Raw genomic sequence first — 18,691 nt, 5'->3', positions numbered from 1 at the left:
GCAGCAATGTTCCAACATCTAGTGGAAAGCCTTCCCAGAAGAGTGGAGGCTGGTATAGCAGCAATGTTCCAACATCTAGTGGAAAGCCTTCCCAGAAGAGTGGAGGCTGTTATAGCAGCAATGTTCCAACATCTAATGGAAAGCCTTCCCAGAAGAGTGGAGGCTGTTATAGCAGCAATGTTCCAACATCTAGTGAAAGCCTTCCCAGAAGAGTGGAGGCTGTTATAGCAGCAATGTTCCATCATCTAGTGGAAAGCCTTCCCAGAAGAGTGGAGGCTGTTATAGCAGCAATGTTCCAACATCTAGTGGAAAGCCTTCCCAGAAGAGTGGAGGCTGTTATGGCAGCAATGTTCCAACATCTAGTGGAAAGCCTTCCGAAAAGAGTGGAGGCTGTTATAGCAGCAATGTTCCAACATCTAGTGGAAAGCCTTCCCAGAAGAGTGGAGGCTGTTATAGCAGCAATGTTCCATCATCTAGTGGAAAGCCTTCCCAGAAGAGTGGAGGCTGTTATAGCAGCAATGTTCCAACATCTAGTGGAAAGCCTTCCCAGAAGAGTGGAGGCTGTTATAGCAGCAATGTTCCAACATCTAGTGGAAAGCCTTCCCAGAAGAGTGGAGGCTGTTATGGCAGCAATGTTCCAACATCTAGTGGAAAGCCTTCCCAGAAGAGTGGAGGCTGTTATAGCAGCAAAGGAGAAGACCAACTCCATATTAATGGCCATGATTTTGGAATGAGATGTTGGACGAGCAGGTGTCCACATACTTTGGGCCATCTGTCTACTCTGGATTGTTAAATTGGACTCGTTCTGTCATTTCTTGATTTGATTTTTTATAATTTGTGTATTTATGTGTTGTATCTGCGACACATTCTACTACACTGATGAACATAAGCATTTTGTATATTATATATATATATATATACCTACCAGTCATTTTTTTTATGTATAAACCGACCTCAACCACTCCAGTACCCCTGGACATTGAATAACATCCTGACACTGACCTGTACGTAGTTCTTGTGGTTTCAATTCAGTCATTTGTATTCTATTTTCTATCATTATCTATATTAGTGTCACTGCATTGTTGGGAAAGACCTCTGAAGGCTAGACTTTCCCTGTACTGTTTAACAGTTGCTGTATCCTGTGCATGTTTGATGAGGAGCATTTTTTTCCCAGTGTTTTTCCCCAGACACAATTCTGGACAGGGACTTGCCCAACTTCTCAAGGGGCCTAGCCCGCACCGTATTCCCTGGTGCAAAGTAGGGCACTATATACAGAATAGGGTGGAATTTGGCATGCTTCCCAAGTCAGACCCTATCTACTATCCCATGTAAAGAAGTGATACAGCACCCCCTACTGGTAGACAATGGAACTGCCTAGTGTCCCTTGTATGAGTGAGTTAAAACAAAAATAACATTTAGCATGCCCCCCATGAAGAACTTACAAAAAAAAAAAGACGCTTAAATTTGTACAAAAATAGTTTACTAAAAACAAACTGCTAATGATAAATTCTGAAGCAAAAGATTTTCATGTTTTGAACCCCCCCATCGATACAAGGATGATGGTGTTTTCAGGTCAACTGTCTGTTTCTCCTCACTGCCCTAGTGACAGACTTCCTGGAGAAGAAACAAAAAAACAGAATATTGGCCATCAGCACAAATACAATATATACAAATCAGTATTCTTCTCTCTGTGGTTTTCTGTCAGAACATACCAGCTCAAAAAGGCAGGACAAAAGTTCTTCATATGAACAGACTTCCAAATTAGACTTCCACTGGTTTAAACTGTGATATTCTGACAGGGTAGGTTTCCCAGACACAGATTAAACCTAGTCCTGAACTAAGAAGTCGTTCTAACAGAGATCCTCCATTGAACATGCTTTGTATTAACTGGACTGGGCTTATTCTATGATTTGGGAAACTGTCCCATTCATTTTCTTTTCTCTGTGTTAGTCTTAATGTCTTTGGAACAGTGGAGAAACTCGTCAGGGACAGGCTGTACATTACAATGTCTGCGTCTGACTCCGTGTGACTCCGTGTGACTCAGTCTGACTCCGTGTGCCCAGTCTCCAAGTCATTCTCCAGGTCAGACATCTGGGTTATGTTCAGCAAAACAAAAAAAACTCTTGGGTTTTTACTGGACAAGTTCAGGTAGTTCATTCCTGTTTTACTCTGTTCCAAAATGTTTTTCTCCCTGCTGAACAGGACCCTGGATGATTACCCCCCAGTCTCTACGGCTGAACCCTCCTGGCCCTGCCTCATCACCATTCAAATCTATCCCGTTGGTTCATGAAGCGGTCCCTCCCCTCAGGCCCATCTATGGGCCGACCATTTCCCCCCCTCCTCCTCCTCTAGGAAACCCTCTCCCCGCTCCCCAAACCTCCCCCGTCCCTGTCACGTCCCCCAAACCCTGGCCTCTCGCCCCTGAAGTGTCTCCCGCCCTCCCAGTTGCCTTCTTCTTCCCGGGGGTCCGGGCTGGAAGGGATGTCTGGGGGTCCAGGCTGGAAGGGATGTCTGGGGGGGTCCAGGCTGGATGGGATGTCTGGGGGTCCGTGAGGAAAGTCCTCCATGGACTGGTGGCCCATGGGCATCCTGAACCGACCTGGAGGGCGCCCCCTGGGGGAAACATAGGGTTGGGGCCCCTGGGGCCCATCATCATAGGGGGCATGTTTGGGGGAGGGAGGTGAGGGGGAAGTGGGGCTGGAGGTGAGGGGGTGGTAGTCCCGGACGAGGCTGCATGGGCAGCATGGCCGGCCTGGGACCCAGTAACACTGCTGGGCCTGGAGGACTCATCAAGGCCCCTGGTACGCCTGGGCCTGGAGGACTCATCAAGGCCCCTGGTCCGCCTGGGCCTGGAGCTCCCAGCTGGATGTCTGGAGTGTCTGAGGGGCCACCACTCCCTCCTGCCTTGTCTTTAGATCCAGAGTCATCTTTGGTGCTCCCTGGTCCACCCACTACTGCATGAGGGAAACCTGCAGACAGAGTAGACACACACAACATATGGTTTAGAAACATGTCAAAACATGGAGCACAAAACCCATTTCATACAACAAAACGTTAAAACATGTTGAAGGTTGTGATTCATTTGGTTTGGACCTGTCATTTTCATAACAAATATATTATAACTGTACAAAACAACAATCAGAGGGGAGAAGGAGAACTGTACAAAACGACAATCAGAGTGGAGAAGGAGAACTGTACAAAACGACAACCAGAGTGGAGAAGGAGAACTGTACAAAACGACAACCAGAGTGGAGAAGGAGAACTGTACAAAACGACAACCAGAGTGGAGAAGGAGAACTGTACAAAACGACAACCAGAGGGGAGAAGGAGAACTGTACAAAACGACAACCAGAGGGGAGAAGGAGAACTGTACAAAACGACAACCAGAGGGGAGAAGGAGAACTGTACAAAACGACAATCAGAGGGGAGAAGGAGAACTGTACAAAACGACAATCAGAGGGGAGAAGGAGAACTGTACAAAACGACAATCAGAGTGAGAAGGAGAACTGTACAAAACGACAATCAGAGTGAGAAGGAGAACTGTACAAAACGACAATCAGAGTGAGAAGGAGAACTGTACAAAACGACAATCAGAGTGGAGAAGGAGAACTGTACAAAACGACAATCAGAGTGGAGAAGGAGAACTGTACAAAACGACAATCAGAGTGGAGAAGGAGAACTGTACAAAACGACAATCAGAGTGGAGAAGGAGAACTGTACAAAACGACAATCAGAGTGGAGAAGGAGAACTGTACAAAACGACAATCAGAGTGGAGAAGGAGAACTGTACAAAACAACAATCAGAGTGGAGAAGGAGAACTGTACAAAACGACAACCAGAGGGGAGAAGGAGAACTGTACAAAACGACAACCAGAGGGGAGAAGGAGAACTGTACAAAACGACAATCAGAGGGGAGAAGGAGAACTGTACAAAACGACAATCAGAGGGGAGAAGGAGAACTGTACAAAACAACAACCAGAGGGGAGAAGAACTGTACAAAACGACAACCAGAGGGGAGAAGGAGAACTGTACAAAACGACAATCAGAGTGGAGAAGGAGAACTGTACAAAACGACAACCAGAGGGGAGAAGGAGAACTGTACAAAACGACAATCAGAGTGGAGAAGGAGAACTGTACAAAACGACAATCAGAGTGGAGAAGGAGAACTGTACAAAACGACAATCAGAGGGGAGAAGGAGAACTGTACAAAACGACAATCAGAGTGGAGAAGGAGAACTGTACAAAACGACAATCAGAGGGGAGAAGAACTGTACAAAACGACAATCAGAGTGGAGAAGGAGAACTGTACAAAACGACAATCAGAGGGGAGAAGGAGAACTGTACAAAACGACAATCAGAGGGGAGAAGGAGAACTGTACAAAACGACAATCAGAGGGGAGAAGGAGAACTGTACAAAACGACAATCAGAGGGGAGAAGGAGAACTGTACAAAACGACAATCAGAGGGGAGAAGGAGAACATTCGTTTGTGATCCTCTAGTTGTTCATTTGGTTCAGTCCCATAATGTTGTTACCTGGAGGCTGTGTGGGGTTGAAGCCAGCGGGCAGGAAGAGAGGGGGTCCACCGGGGGTGAGGGAGGGGGGAGGGCCAGGGAATCCAGAGGGACCACCCATGGACCCTATTGGCTGGACTGGAGGCACCTGGAGACAAACACAAAAATATCAACAACAGTTTTTTTTAACTGCCTTTGGAAGCAACGTCGTCACAATAACTGTTAGGCGGAAGCTTATTGAAATGGGTTTCTATGGCCACACAAAAGTCTCAGATCACCATGTGCAACGCCAAGCGCCAGCTGGAACGGTGTAAAGCTCGCCGCCATTGGACTCTGGAGAAGTGGAAACGCTTCACCATGATTTTGGAATTAAATGTTCGACAAGCAGGTGTTTAAAATGTTTAAAATTTTATTTAACCTTTATTAACTAGACAAGTTCATTAAGAACAATTTCTTATTTACAATGACGGCATTCCCCGGGCCAAACCCTGACGACGCTGGGCCAATTGTGTGCCACTGTGCCCAGGTTACTAACATTAAAAAAAGTACATGAATCCATATACAGCCAAATAATAATTCATAATAGATCAATTATTTCTCATAATAGTAGAAACATGTCATTAATCACCCATGTACTGGTTCATAATAATGGACTATTCCGCCCCGACAGCGATGGACTATTCCGCCCCCCGAGCGATGGACTATTCCGCCCCCCGACAGCGATGGACTATTCCGCCCCCGACAGCGATGGACTATTCCGACAGCGATGGACTATTCCGGACAGCGATGGACTATTCCGCCCCCCCGACAGCGATGGACTATTCCGCCCCCGACAGCGATGGACTATTCCCCCCCGACAGCGATGGACTATTCCTATTCCCCCCCGACAGCGATGGACTATTCAAAACGCCCCCGATGGACTATTCCGCCCCCGACAGGATGGACTATTCCGCCCCCCGACAGCGATGGACTATTCCGACAGCGATGGACTATTCCGCCCCCCCAGCGATGGACATTCCGCCCCGACAGCGATGGACTATTCCGCCCCCCCCGACAGCGATGGACTATTCCCCCCGACAGCGATGGACTATTCCGCCCCCGACAGCGATGGACTATTCCGCCCCCCTACAGCGATGGACTATTCCGCCCCCGACAGCGATGGACTATTCCCGCCCCCGACAGCGATGGACTATTCCGCCCCCCCCGACAGCGATGGACTATTCCGCCCCCCGACAGCGATGGACTATTCCGCCCCCGACAGCGATGGACTATTCCGCCCCGACAGCGATGGACTTTCCCCCCACAGCGATGGACTATTCCCCCCCACAGCGATGGACTATTCCCCCCACAGCGATGGACTATTCCGCCCCTCCCCCCCGACAGTGATGGACTATTCCGCCCCCGACAGCGATGGACTATGAGCAACCAGGTGCCGTCGGGAAGTATTCAGACCACTTGACTCCATCCACATTGTCTTAGGTTACAGCCTTATTCATCAATCTAAACACAATACCTCAATGACAAAGTCAAAACAGGTTTTTAGAAATTTTTGCAAAAATAAAAAAAACAGAAATACTTTTATTTATATAAGTATTCAGACCCTTTGCTACGAGACTCAAAATTGAGCTCAGGTGCATCCTGTTTCCATTGATCATCCTTGAGATGTTTCTACAACTTGTAGTCCACCTGTGGTAAATCCAATTGATTGGACATGATTTGGAAAGGCACACACCTGTCTATATAAGGTCCCACATTAAAACGTTTATTTTAAATTTTTAATGCAGGTGCAAGCTGTCCATGGGACATTAAAGCTTAGCAATAACACATTGGGATATCAATAAACATCTGGTTGTTTTTGAGTGGGTGAACAAAAAAAGGTTGAAATCTCATTGATCCACGGCAACTACTCGGCATCTGACCGTCAGGCGCTACAGAGGGTAGTACGTACAGTGTACAGCCCAGTAAAATCACTGGGGCCAAGCTTCCTGTCATCCAGGACCTCTATACTAGGCGGAGTCAGAGGAAGACCCAAAGAATTGTCAAAGACTCCAGCCACCCGAGTCATAGACTGTTCTCTCTGCTACCGCACGGCAAGCGGTACCGGAGCGCCAAGTCTAGGTCCAAAAGGCTCCTTAACAGCTTCTACCCCCCAAGCCATAAGACTGCTGAACAGTTAATCAAATCGCCACACGGCCTATTTACATTGACCCCCCTCCTTTCTGTTTTTACACTGCTGCTACTCATAGTTTATCTATGCCTAGTAGCCTAGTGGTCAGAGCGTTGGACTTGTCACTAAAAGGTTGCAAGATCGAATCCCCGAGCTGACAAGGTACAAATCTGTTGTTCTGCCCCTGAACAGGCAGTTAACCCACTGTTCCTAGACCAGTTAACCCACTGTTCCTAGGCTGTCATTGAAAATAAGAATTTGTTCTTAACTGACTTGTCTAGTTAAATAAAGGTTTAAAAAAATTGTCACTTTACCCCTACCTACATGTACAAATTACCTTGACTAGCCTGTATACCCTGTTATTTTGTGTTTGTTTTTATTACATTTATTTAAAAAAAATCTTAACTCTGTTTCTTGAACTGCATTGATGGTTATAAAGGGCTTGTAAGTAAACATTTCACTGTGAGGTCTACTACACCTGTTGTATTCAGCATTTCACTGTGAGGTCTACTACACCTGTTGTATTCAGCATTTCACTGTGATGTCTACTACACCTGTTGTATTCAGCATTTCACTGTAAGGTCTACTACACCTGTTGTATTCAGCATTTCACTGAGGTCTACTACACCTGTTGTATTCAGCATTTCACTGTGAGGTCTACTACACCTGTTGTATTCAGCATTTCACTGTGAGGTCTACTACACCTGTTGTATTCAGCATTTCACTGTGAGGTCTACTAGACCTGTTGTATTCAGCATTTCACTGTGAGGTCTAAATATTACCCACATTTCCACGCTGAAATGACATGGTGCCCAGTGGGATGGTACTGCGGGGACTAAAACTGGCATCTGGACGGCTGTTGGTGTCACATCCTAGACACACTCACCTACCGCTGTGCCCTTGCACTTAAAGCCCAAAATGTACTCCTGGTCTGATCCTTTGCCCCTGACAAATGTGTGTATTTGCTTGTTGTCTGGTCGGCGGATTATGAGATAAGAGCAGAATATCACTTTCTGTTGTTAAAAAAAACAACAAACAAATCAAAGTGCTTTAGGTCTCAGTTTATTACTGACCATAGAGATCAGTGCATTATCTAACCATACAAGACAAATAAAAGTTGTATTGTATTCAGTTCCCGCGTTATGACTGATGTCACACATCACCACCCGGAGCTGTTACTGAACTCAGAACAACCCACAATCCTCAGTGCTTTAGGTCTCAGTTTATTACTGACCATAGAGATCAGTGCATTATCTAACCATACACTCTTTACAGGTGAGGATGACGTTTATAGTCATCGCCTGACTAACATTGAAACAACACACTCCAGTATAATTCCTAATTTACACCAGTTGGGAGCTCAAAGAAAATCAGTAAAAAACAAACTTAATTTTTTTATTTATTGCCACTGTCACTACTGACAATAACACTCATCTTCTTGGTAGTGAGCGTGTTTAATTTTACATTGAACTAGGCAAGAACAGTGGGGTTAACTGGTCTAGGAACAGTGGAACAGTGGGTTAACTGGTCTAGGAACAGGTTAACTGCCTGTTCAGGGGCAGAACGACAGAATTTTACCTTGTTGGCTCGGGGATTCGATCCATCAACCTGTTGGCTCGGGGATTCGATCCATCAACCTTTTGGTTACTAGTCCAACGCTCTAAACCACGAGGCTGCCCGCCGCCCCTCTAAACCACGAGGCTGCCCGCCGCCCCTCTAAACCACGAGGCTGCCCGCCGCCCCTCTAAACCACGAGGCTGCCCGCCGCCCCTCTAAACCACGAGGCTGCCCGCCGCCCCTCTAAACCACGAGGCTGCCCGCCGCCCCTCTAAACCACGAGGCTGCCCGCCGCCCCTCTAAACCACGAGGCTGCCCGCCGCCCCTCTAAACCACGAGGCTGCCCGCCGCCCCTCTAAACCACGAGGCTGCCCGCCGCCCCTCTAAACCACGAGGCTGCCCGCCGCCCCTCTAAACCACGAGGCTGCCCGCCGCCCCCTCTAAACCACGAGGCTGCCCGCCGCCCCTCTAAACCACGAGGCTGCCCGCCGCCCCTCTAAACCACGAGGCTGCCCGCCGCCCTAAACCACTAAACCACGAGGCTGCCCGCCGCCCCTCTAAACCACGAGGCTGCCCGCCGCCCCCTCTAAACCACTAGGCTGCCCGCCGCCCCTCTAAACCACGAGGCTGCCCGCCGCCCCTCTAAACCACGAGGCTGCCCGCCGCCCCTCTAACCACTAGGCTGCCCGCCGCCCCTCTAACCACGAGGCTGCCCGCCGCCCCTCTAAACTGCCCGACGCCCTCTAACCACTAGGCTGCCCGACGCCCTCTAACCACTAGGCTGCCCGCCGCCCCTCTAAACTAGGCCACGAGGCTGCCCGCCGCCCCTCTAAACCACGAGGCTGCCCGCCGCCCCTCTAAACCACGAGGCTGCCCGACGCCCCTCTAACCGCCCCGACGCCCTCTAAACCACGAGGCTGCCCGCCGCTGCCCCCTCTAAACCACGAGGCTGCCCGCCGCCCCTCTAAACCACGAGGCTGCCCGCCGCCCCTCTAAACCACGAGGCTGCCCGGCGCCCCTCTAAACCACGAGGCTGCCCGACGCCCCTCTAAACCACGAGGCTACCCGACGCCCCTCTAAACCACTAGGCTACCCGACGCCCCTCTAACCACTAGGCTACCTGACGCCTCTCTAAACCACTAGGCTACCTGACGCCTCTCTAACCACTAGGCTACCCGACGCCTCTCTAACCACTAGGCTACCCGACGCCTCTCTAACCACTAGGCTACCTACGTGATTCAGAGGGGCAAATTAGCTAAAATTACCCAGTGTGTCAGTGCACTGCAATAAGCAATGGTGTGCATTGAGAAACATTCACTGTAGACAGTGACGGAAGACAACTAAGACTGCTGTAACAATATATTTGTGGCAGTCTGGCAGAGGCACCAAGGGATGACCCGATGAAATCACCAGATAGAATAAGGCTTCACTGTTTCAGTTGTAATCAGTTGTATTCTCCCATCAAGAGGTTTTTTCCCCTCACTAGGGTGTGAGACAAGAGACGCAAAATGATTGACTGATTAAATGTAAAAAAAAATATATATATAATAAAGTTATTTGTGGCAGTCTGGAAGGCACCAAGTGGCCATTGGCAGGGATCGACCAGAGAAAATAGAGCTTCCCGGTTTGCTGTAATTCTTCCATCAGAGGCTTTGCTCACTAGGGTGTGCTGCAGCTCCATAACGATGATGACAGACCCTTCGCTCGTGTCATTTTGTCATCACTGCAGTGCAGGGGTGTTAATGAACTCATCCCCCTTGAGTTTCATCCAGCCCTGCCGGTTCTCCCTGGCGCCTACTTGATCAATGAATGTTACTGATTGGTTGGAGTGTCCACACCCGATGGCTTCTCACACTACTGAACCGAGCCGAGCCAAACCAAGTTGTACTCAGCTGGCCTGAGTATCAGAGTCAGCTGTTTGGTTCCAGCAGGTACGACAGCGTGAAAAGGGAACGGGTTTCCACAAGTAGGAAAATCAGTCCTTAGTTACACGGTAAGGACAAAAATGAGTTCGGCTGGAAGGATGGAAGCAGTCCGGACCATAGGTTCTGACAGGTGGACTCATAGGTGGACTAGACATACCTCATGCATTTTTCGTCTTCTTCTCCTCCAAAAACATATACAATGAGAGAGTTTGTATTATAGTGGTATCATACTTGTGGTGTTTTTATACTTAATACTTATTTTCCACCATAATTTGCAAATAAATTCATAAAAAAATCCTACAATGTGATTTTCTTTTCTCTCATTTTGTCTTTCATAGTTGAAGTGTACCTATGATGAAAATTACAGGCCTCATCTTTTTAAGTGGGAGAACTTGCACAATTGGTGGCTGACTAAATACTTTTTTGCCCCACTGTCTAATACGTTCATGTATTTGTACATGAAGTATGCCGTATATATGTTTAACATTGTACAGTTGAAGTCATAAGTTTACATACACTTAGGTTGGAGTCATTAAAACTCGTTTTTCAACCACTCCACAAATTTGTTGTTAATTAACAAACTATAATTTTGCCAAGTCGGTTAGGACATCTACTTTGTGCATGACACAAGTCATTTTTCCAAAAATTGTTTACAGCCAGATTATTTCACTTATAATTCACAATTCCAGTGCGTCTGAAGTTTACATACGCTAAATTGACTGTCTTTAAACAGCTTGGAAAATTCCAGAAAATGATAGGCTAATTGACATTATTTGAGTCAATTGGAGGTGTACCTGTGGATGTATTTCAAGGCCTACCTTCCAACTCAGTGCCTCTGACATCATGGGAAAATCAAAAGAAATCAGCCAAGACCTCAGAATAAAATTGTAGACCTCCACAAGTCTGATTCATCCTTGGGAGCAATTTCCAAACGCCTGAAGGTACCACGTTCATCTGTACAAACAATAGTATGCAAATATAATCACCATGGGATCACACAGCCGTCATACCGCTCAGGAAGGAAACGCGTTCTGTCTCTTAGAGATGAACGTACTTTGGTGCGAAACGTGCAAATCAATCCCAAAACAACAGAAAAGGACCTTGTGAAGATGCTGGAGGAAACAGGTACAAAAGTATCTATATCCACAGTAGAGTCCCATATCAACGTAACCTGAAAGGCCGCTCAGCAAGGAAGAGGCCACTGCTCCAAAACCTCCATAAAAAAGCCAGACTATGGTTTGCAAATGCACATGGGGACAAAGATCGTACTTTTTGGAGAAATGTCCTCTGGTCTGAAGAAACGAAAATAGAACTGTTTGGCCATAATGACCATCGTTATGTTTGGAGGAAAAAGGGGGAGGCTTGCAAGTCGAAGAACACCATCCCAACCGTGAAGCTCGGGGGTGGCAGCATCATGTTGTGGGGGTGCTTTGCTACAGGAGGGACTGGTGCACTTCACAAAATAGATGGCATCATGAGGATGGAAAATTATGTGGACATACTGAAGCAACATCTCAAGACATCAGTCAGGAGGTTAAAGCTTGGTCGCAAATGGGTCTTCCAAATGGACAATGACCCCAAGCTTGCTTCCAAAGTTGTGGCAAAATGGCTTAAGGACAACAAAGTCAAGGAATTGGAGTGGCCATCACAAAGCCCTGACCTAAATCCTATAGAACATTTCTGGGCAGAACTGAAAAAGATTGTACAAACAAGGAGGCCTACAAACCTGACTCAGTTACACCAGCTCTGTCAGGAGGAATGGGCCTGCTACCAAATACTAATTGAGTGTATGTAAACTTCTGACCCACTGGGGAATGTGATGAAAGAAATAAAAGCTGAAATAATTCTCTCTACTATTATTCTGACATTTCACTTTCTTAAAATAAAGTGGTGATCATAACTGACCTAAAACAGGGAATTTATACTTGTGAAAAACTGAGTTTAAATGTATTTGGCAAAAGTGTATGTAAACTTCTGACTTCAACTGTATATATATTATATATATATATATATATATATATATTATGTTCAAGTTGTTGGCTCCAGTTGAAAAGCAGGTATGGTTAACGTTGGAGTCGGTAATTATGTTTCATAGTAGGCAACATGAGTCCAAAAGACTGGACTGGTAACTGGTCGACACTGCCCTACCAAGCAAAAGAGCATTTGGTTGAAAATGAATTGACATTTTTTTATACATTAAATACATGCTTTATCATGTGGACAAATACCCTGCCTCCATAGTGTTGAGGTGAAAATGAGCGGGGGGGAGGGGTCAAAAAGTTAAAGCGACAACAAGCAGTGTCTACGGTTTACCTTGTTGTCACTGACCTATGACCTGCAGTGTCTAGTTCACCTTGTTGTCACTGACCTATGACCTGCAGTGTCTAGTTTACCTTGTTGTCACTGACCTATGGCCTGCAGTGTCTAGTTTACCTTGTCACTGACCTATGACCTGCAGTGTCTAGTTTACCTTGGTGTCACTGACCTATGACCTGCAGTGTCTAGTTTACCTTGGTGTCACTGAGCTATGACCTGCAGTGTCTAGTTTACCTTGTTGTCACTGACCTATGACCTGCAGTGTCTAGTTCACCTTGTTGTCACTGACCTATGGCCTGCAGTGTCTAGTTTACCTTGTTGTCACTGACCTATGACCTGCAGTGTCTAGTTTACCTTGGTGTCACTGACCTATGACCTGCAGTGTCTAGTTTTCCTTGGTGTCACTGAGCTTGGACCTGCAGTGTCTAGTTTACCTTGGTGTCACTGACCTATGACCTACAGTGTCTAGTTTACCTTGGTGTCACTGACCTATGACCTACAGTGTCTAGTTTACCTTGGTGTCACTGACCTATGGCATGCAGTGTCTAGTTTACCTTGTTGTCACTGACCTTGGACCTGCAGTGTCTAGTTTACCTTGGTGTCACTGACCTATGACCTACAGTGTCTAGTTTACCTTGGTGTCACTGACCTATGACCTACAGTGTCTAGTTTACCTTGGTGTCACTGACCTATGACCTGCAGTGTCTACGGTTTGCTTTGGTATTATTTATTGTTCTTTGCTGATGCAAGTATCAAACTATGACCCTAACAGCCACATACAAATAAATACATTAAAACAAGTTTGGAAATGTATTCCAGTGGGCGTGCCAAGCAAGAAGGCATTAACTGCCGTTTAGGGTCAAAGGTTATGTCAGAGGTCAGGGTCAATATGAATAAAAGACAGATTACCACATCTCCAATGATTGTCGACAATTCATTTTTCTCAGTTTAACTCTATGAGCAGTTTGCTTGGTAAGGCAGTATGACCGTCTTACAATCCTGGGTGGGGGACGCTCAGGTGTGGACATGTTTGTCTCAGACCAGCACTAACACACCTGAATCACGGGCTTAAATGAATCAGCTGCATTAGTGCTGGGTTTATTTGAATCAAGTGGGTTAATCATGCTGAACCGTAACAGAAATATGCAGTCCTGTGGGTCCATTGGACCAGGTTGAGAAACACTATTGTACAGGGGTCATATTTAGAAGTTGCGTTACTTTTTTTTGTTCTATACAAACGATATCTGAAAGTAACAAAATAATATCCTGTTCGATCATAAATTCACACAAAATGTGTACATTTGTATCAAATAAAGAATGATTCATAAACAAATGATTCATAAATATACATTTTAAAAAAAAGAAGGCATCTCTCATTACTCACGGTACTTGTTCCGAGTTCTCTTCAGTTTTCTATAAATTGTGTACACATCTAGTCACGTTTGGAAGGAATAATGTTGCTTCACAATTACATTGTTTACAAACAAGCGGACTGTGTATTTTGGGTTCTGATGGAGTGTGACAGTGGAACTAAACTCACGAGGCATTAAAACGTTATATTTTTCAAGAATCAATGGGTTTCACAGATGTCCACAGTGGGTTAACTGCCTTGTTAAGGGGCAGAACGACAGATTTGTACGTTGTCAGCTCGGGGGTTTGAACTTGCAACCTTCCGGTTACCAGTCCAACGCTCTAACCACTAGACTACCCTACTACTAATTACCGCTCTTCATTAATAAAAGACAACTGATTAACAGGGCTGGGTAAAGTCCTCCAACTCTGTAGTCAAGTGAATGTACCGCTTGTAAAATCATTTACTTTACTCCAGTAGGAACCGAAGTAGACAAAACAAGAGTAAAGAACTATTCACAGAAAACATTGGGTAGACTAAAAATGCTTAATTTTCTCTGACATGTCACATCGCATCCCTTTCGCTACCAATGATGTATATACATCCTGGACTGCTGATGCTCGGATGAATTCAGAGAAGACTGGGACATCAAGTAAACTGGGACAGCTTAATCCTGACCCCTCCTGTCTCAGCCTCCAGTATTTATGCTGCAGTAGTTTGTGTGTCGGGGGGCTAGGGTCAGTTTGTTATATCTGGAGTACTTCTCCTGTCCTATTCGGTGTCCTGTGTGAATTTAAGTCTCTAATTCTCTCTTTCTTTCTCTCTCTCTCGGAGGACCTGAGCCCTAGGACAATGCCTCAGGACTACCTGACATGATGCTGTCCCCAGACTCCTTGCTGTCCCCAGTCCACCTGGCCGTGCTGCTGCTCCAGTTTCAACTGTTCTGCCTTATTATTATTGGACCATGCTGGTCATTTATGAACATTTGAACATCTTGGCCATGTTCTGTTATAATCTCCACCCGGCACAGCCAGAAGAGGACTGGCCACCCCACATAGCCTGGTTCCTCTCTAGGTTTCTTCCTAGGTTTTTCCTAGCCACCGTGCTTCTACACCTGCATTGCTTGCTGTTTGCGGTTTTAGGCTGGGTTTCTGTATAGCACTTTGAGATATCAGCTGATGTACGAAGGGCTATATAAATAAATTTGAATTGAATTGTTTACTTCGTGGTCTGAAAATAGCCCAAAATCAAAACTATTGTTACTAAGAGAATCAACACGATCCAAACTAAATCACTTCATTGGTGTGACATCAGAGGGAGGCAGAGCAAACTTCAAAAACAGGAAACTCACCCAGAGTAGCACACTACGATCAGTGATATAAAAATCAAAAACAGAAAAAAACCATCTGTTTATAAAACGGTCAAATCATGCACCGTTCCAAATTGTGATGTAAATGTGAATAATATGTACTGGTGCGTGAAAATACATTTTAAAAAGGCGACAATATTATGCGTCTTGATATTTTTTTTAACCTTTACCAAGGTAGTACTAACACAACTGATAGCTAGCTAAAGCGGGACAGGCGTGGAGGTGGCTAAAGCGGGACAGGCGTGGAGGTGGCTAAAGCGGGACAGGCGTGGAGGTGGCTAAAGCGGGACAGGCGTGGAGGTGGCTAAAGCGGGACAGGCGTGGAGGTGGCTAAAGCGGGACAGGCGTGGAGGTGGCTAAAGCGGGACAGGCGTGGAGGTGGCTAAAGCGGGACAGGCGTGGAGGTGGCTAAAGCGGGACAGGCGTGGAGGTGGCTAAAGCGGGACAGGCGTGGAGGTGGCTAAAGCGGGACAGGCGTGGAGGTGGCTAAAGCGGGACAGGCGTGGAGGTGGCTAAAGCGGGACAGGCGTGGAGGTGGCTAAAGCGGGACAGGCGTAGAGGTGGCTAAAGCGGGACAGGCGTAGAGGTGGCTAAAGTGGGACAGGCGTAGAGGTGGCTAAAGTGGGACAGGCGTAGAGGTGGCTAAAGTGGGACAGGTGTAGAGGTGGCTAAAGTGGGACAGGCGTGGAGGTGGCTAAAGTGGGACAGGTGTAAAGGTGGCTAAAGTGGGACAGGCAAAATGGGAGAGGTGGCTAAAGTGGGACAGGTGTGGAGGTAGCTAAAGTGGGACAGTGTGGAGGTAGCTAAAGCAGTGTGGAGGTAGCTAAAGTAGGACAGTGTGGAGGTAGCTAAAGTGGGACAGGCGTGTATAGCTAAACTGGGACAGGTGTAGAGTAGCTAAAATGGGACAGGCGTGGAAGTAGCTAAACTGGGACAGGTGTGGAGGTAGCTAAAGTGGGACAGGTGTTGAGATAGCTAAAGTGGGACAGGCGTGGAGGTAGCTAAAGTGGGACAGGTGGAAGGTAGCTAAAGTGGGACAGGTGTGTAGGTAGCTAAACTGGGACAGGTGTAGAGTAGCTAAACTGGGACAGGCGTGTAGGTAGCTAAACTGGGACAGGTGTGGAGGTAGCTAAAGTGGGACAGGTGTTGAGATAGCTAAAGTGGGACAGGCGTGGAGGTAGCTAAACTGGGACAGGCGTGGAGGTAGCTAAAGGAGGAAAGAGAACCAGTCTACATTAGGGACTCATGTACGGAGGTTAGGCATTGCTGTGGTTTCTTGTTCTGACATTTTTTTTTATTGTAATACTGTTATTAGTACTGTTATTTGAGTGAATTCAGAAAAAGCGTGGCACTTCGCATTTCCGTCTCCTGTGACCTCTTCAGACTTCCGTCATGTTATCCTCAGATGTTTCCTAATCACACAAAATTTAATTGTGTTTTCGGTACAATTAGGACTGTAATAATGGTGTCCCATTTTATCTAACCTGCTGTCCCAGTCTACTGAATATGGTTTTGACCCATGGTGTACGTAAAATGGGTGTGTCATGTCACCTGTGAAAATTAATAATATATTTTGTGATTAGGGAACATCTTGAGGATTTTTTTAGAAATGTATCATCATGCGTTGAGCTAATATGTTGGATAGATGTCGAAAGAGGTTGCAGGAGACATGAAATGAAAAAAAGTGTTTCACTTATTCCAAATTCACATTATATAATTGGCCAATGGCAGGATTTGAAGCCTTCAGTCGGCCATTTTGGCATTCCCCAGTCGGAACAGTCCTCCATAGAAATGAATGGCATTCTACAGTATTTCAATTAAAATGTTTCAAGGACAGAAGTATATAGTAACAAAAGTACCATGTATAGTTTAAAATAAAATGTTTAGATATTTTTTCATTTTTGTTTAGCTCATATATTTTGACGTATGCATTAAGGTGTCTGTAATATAATAAAACTTGACCAAAACACATGTAGACATTAATTAAATAAATGCATTTCTGTAAAACATTTTACAATGGTGGGTGGGGTGGGGAGTGCCTCGAGGCACTGTGGCTTCAAAACAGCACCCCCTATCAGTCATTCAGTGTATATACACATCATTGGTTGCTACCAATGGTGAAAAAGAAAAGCCTAGATTGCAGTTGCTGTGTATTGACCATTGAGAGGTTTTGAAGCCGCCGATTGGCCATTTTGGTACTCCCCGGTAGGAAACAGTCCTCCGTAGTAATGAATGGAATTCTACACTCTTTCAATGAAATGGGAAAAAGGACAACATTACATGCATTTAAGTATTTTTGATGTTTCAGTGGGGACAGTAACATTAGTACTCACTATAATAAATACTTTATTTTTTATAATTGTATGTGAAGTAAACAAAGTACGCATTACTATAATAAAAGTGACAAAAAAATGTAGACATTAATACATGCATTTCTATAGTTTACAATGTTTTTTTTTTTTTTACATTGGAGTACCAAGATGGCTGCACAGTGGCTTCAATACAGGGCTCCCTGTCAGTCACCTAGGGTTTATAAACATCATTGGTTGCTACCAAAGGAGTAGGAAAAAAGCTTGTCCCTGAACTCTAATCCAAGATCAGTTTCACTTTTTTTTTTGCCCCCCAATTGTAAGGGTTAAATTGGAGAAGAGGATCTGTGATAATTAGGAACACCCCCCTCCCCCTGTATTTCAGTAGACATGCTTTCCTATAGCTACACCATACAAACTGAGGATTATGATCCAAAAGAGTGCAATGCAACTAATACAAGCTTATAACCATAAATAGTTCACCATGGTGTGAAAACAGGCTCAGACTAGAACAAAATCACATTCTCCCTACTGCTTTCTTATGAGTGGAAATGGAGGACATCCCCCCCCCAAAAAAATCTAGTAAGATTCTGTACAAAACAATCCAATAGGATGTCACCTAGTCATGTACAAGCTATAAACAGTAATGTTTCGGTGCTCAATATAGTATTTATATGCGTTTGCATAACGTACACTTATGATCAGATGAAACTGAACAAACTAATTCCTACATAACCACACAGCCATCCATCAGGCCACTGCAGGTTAGGTATTGGGTAGAGGGAGGGAGGGGGCGGGGTCTATCCTTACCCAGGTCTCAGATTCCCCCGGCAGAAGATCCCGCGGTGGAGCTCCACCGTGGGGCCCACAGGCGGTTTCCCTCCTTCGTTCCTGCTAGACCCACAGCACTAACGCCAGTGTCCTCGCTTCTCCCACCCCACAGTGGCCAACAGTCTTTTTGTTGTTGTTTTTCTGCCCATTAAAACATAACTGAACCTACAACATGACATGAGAACATTATTGTCTGTTTCCTTACTGTTGAATAAAAATGTTTTAATGAATAAATTATATTTAGGAATTTTTCACTGCAACTACAGAAAGTTCGTAACCTAATCAAAAGAGTTTGATGTGGCCTGAATAACACAGGGCTCGTGTCAGACCGTGATCAATGGCAATTTCATACAT

The 18,691-nt window shown here is 45.7% G+C and overlaps 1 protein-coding gene across 1 annotated transcript in view; it reads right to left on the bottom strand.

Annotated features, from left to right (window-relative positions):
• Window positions 1-1,458: 1,458 nt before the first annotated feature.
• The window catches only part of LOC112267333 (SR-related and CTD-associated factor 4), a 43,287-nt gene continuing 26,054 nt past the window's right edge, over window positions 1,459-18,691 (bottom strand). The window contains 3 exon segments of the mRNA XM_042297718.1: window positions 1,459-2,680; window positions 2,683-2,969; window positions 4,534-4,660. Of these exon segments, the coding sequence (XP_042153652.1) occupies window positions 2,315-2,680; window positions 2,683-2,969; window positions 4,534-4,660 (780 nt within the window). The 3' untranslated portion in view covers window positions 1,459-2,314.

Source organism: Oncorhynchus tshawytscha, linkage group LG14 (genome assembly GCF_018296145.1).
Source record: "Oncorhynchus tshawytscha isolate Ot180627B linkage group LG14, Otsh_v2.0, whole genome shotgun sequence".
Lineage (NCBI taxonomy): Eukaryota > Metazoa > Chordata > Actinopteri > Salmoniformes > Salmonidae > Oncorhynchus > Oncorhynchus tshawytscha.
Note: the sequence above shows the minus strand (reverse complement) of the source record. Positions and strands in the feature narration are given on the sequence as shown.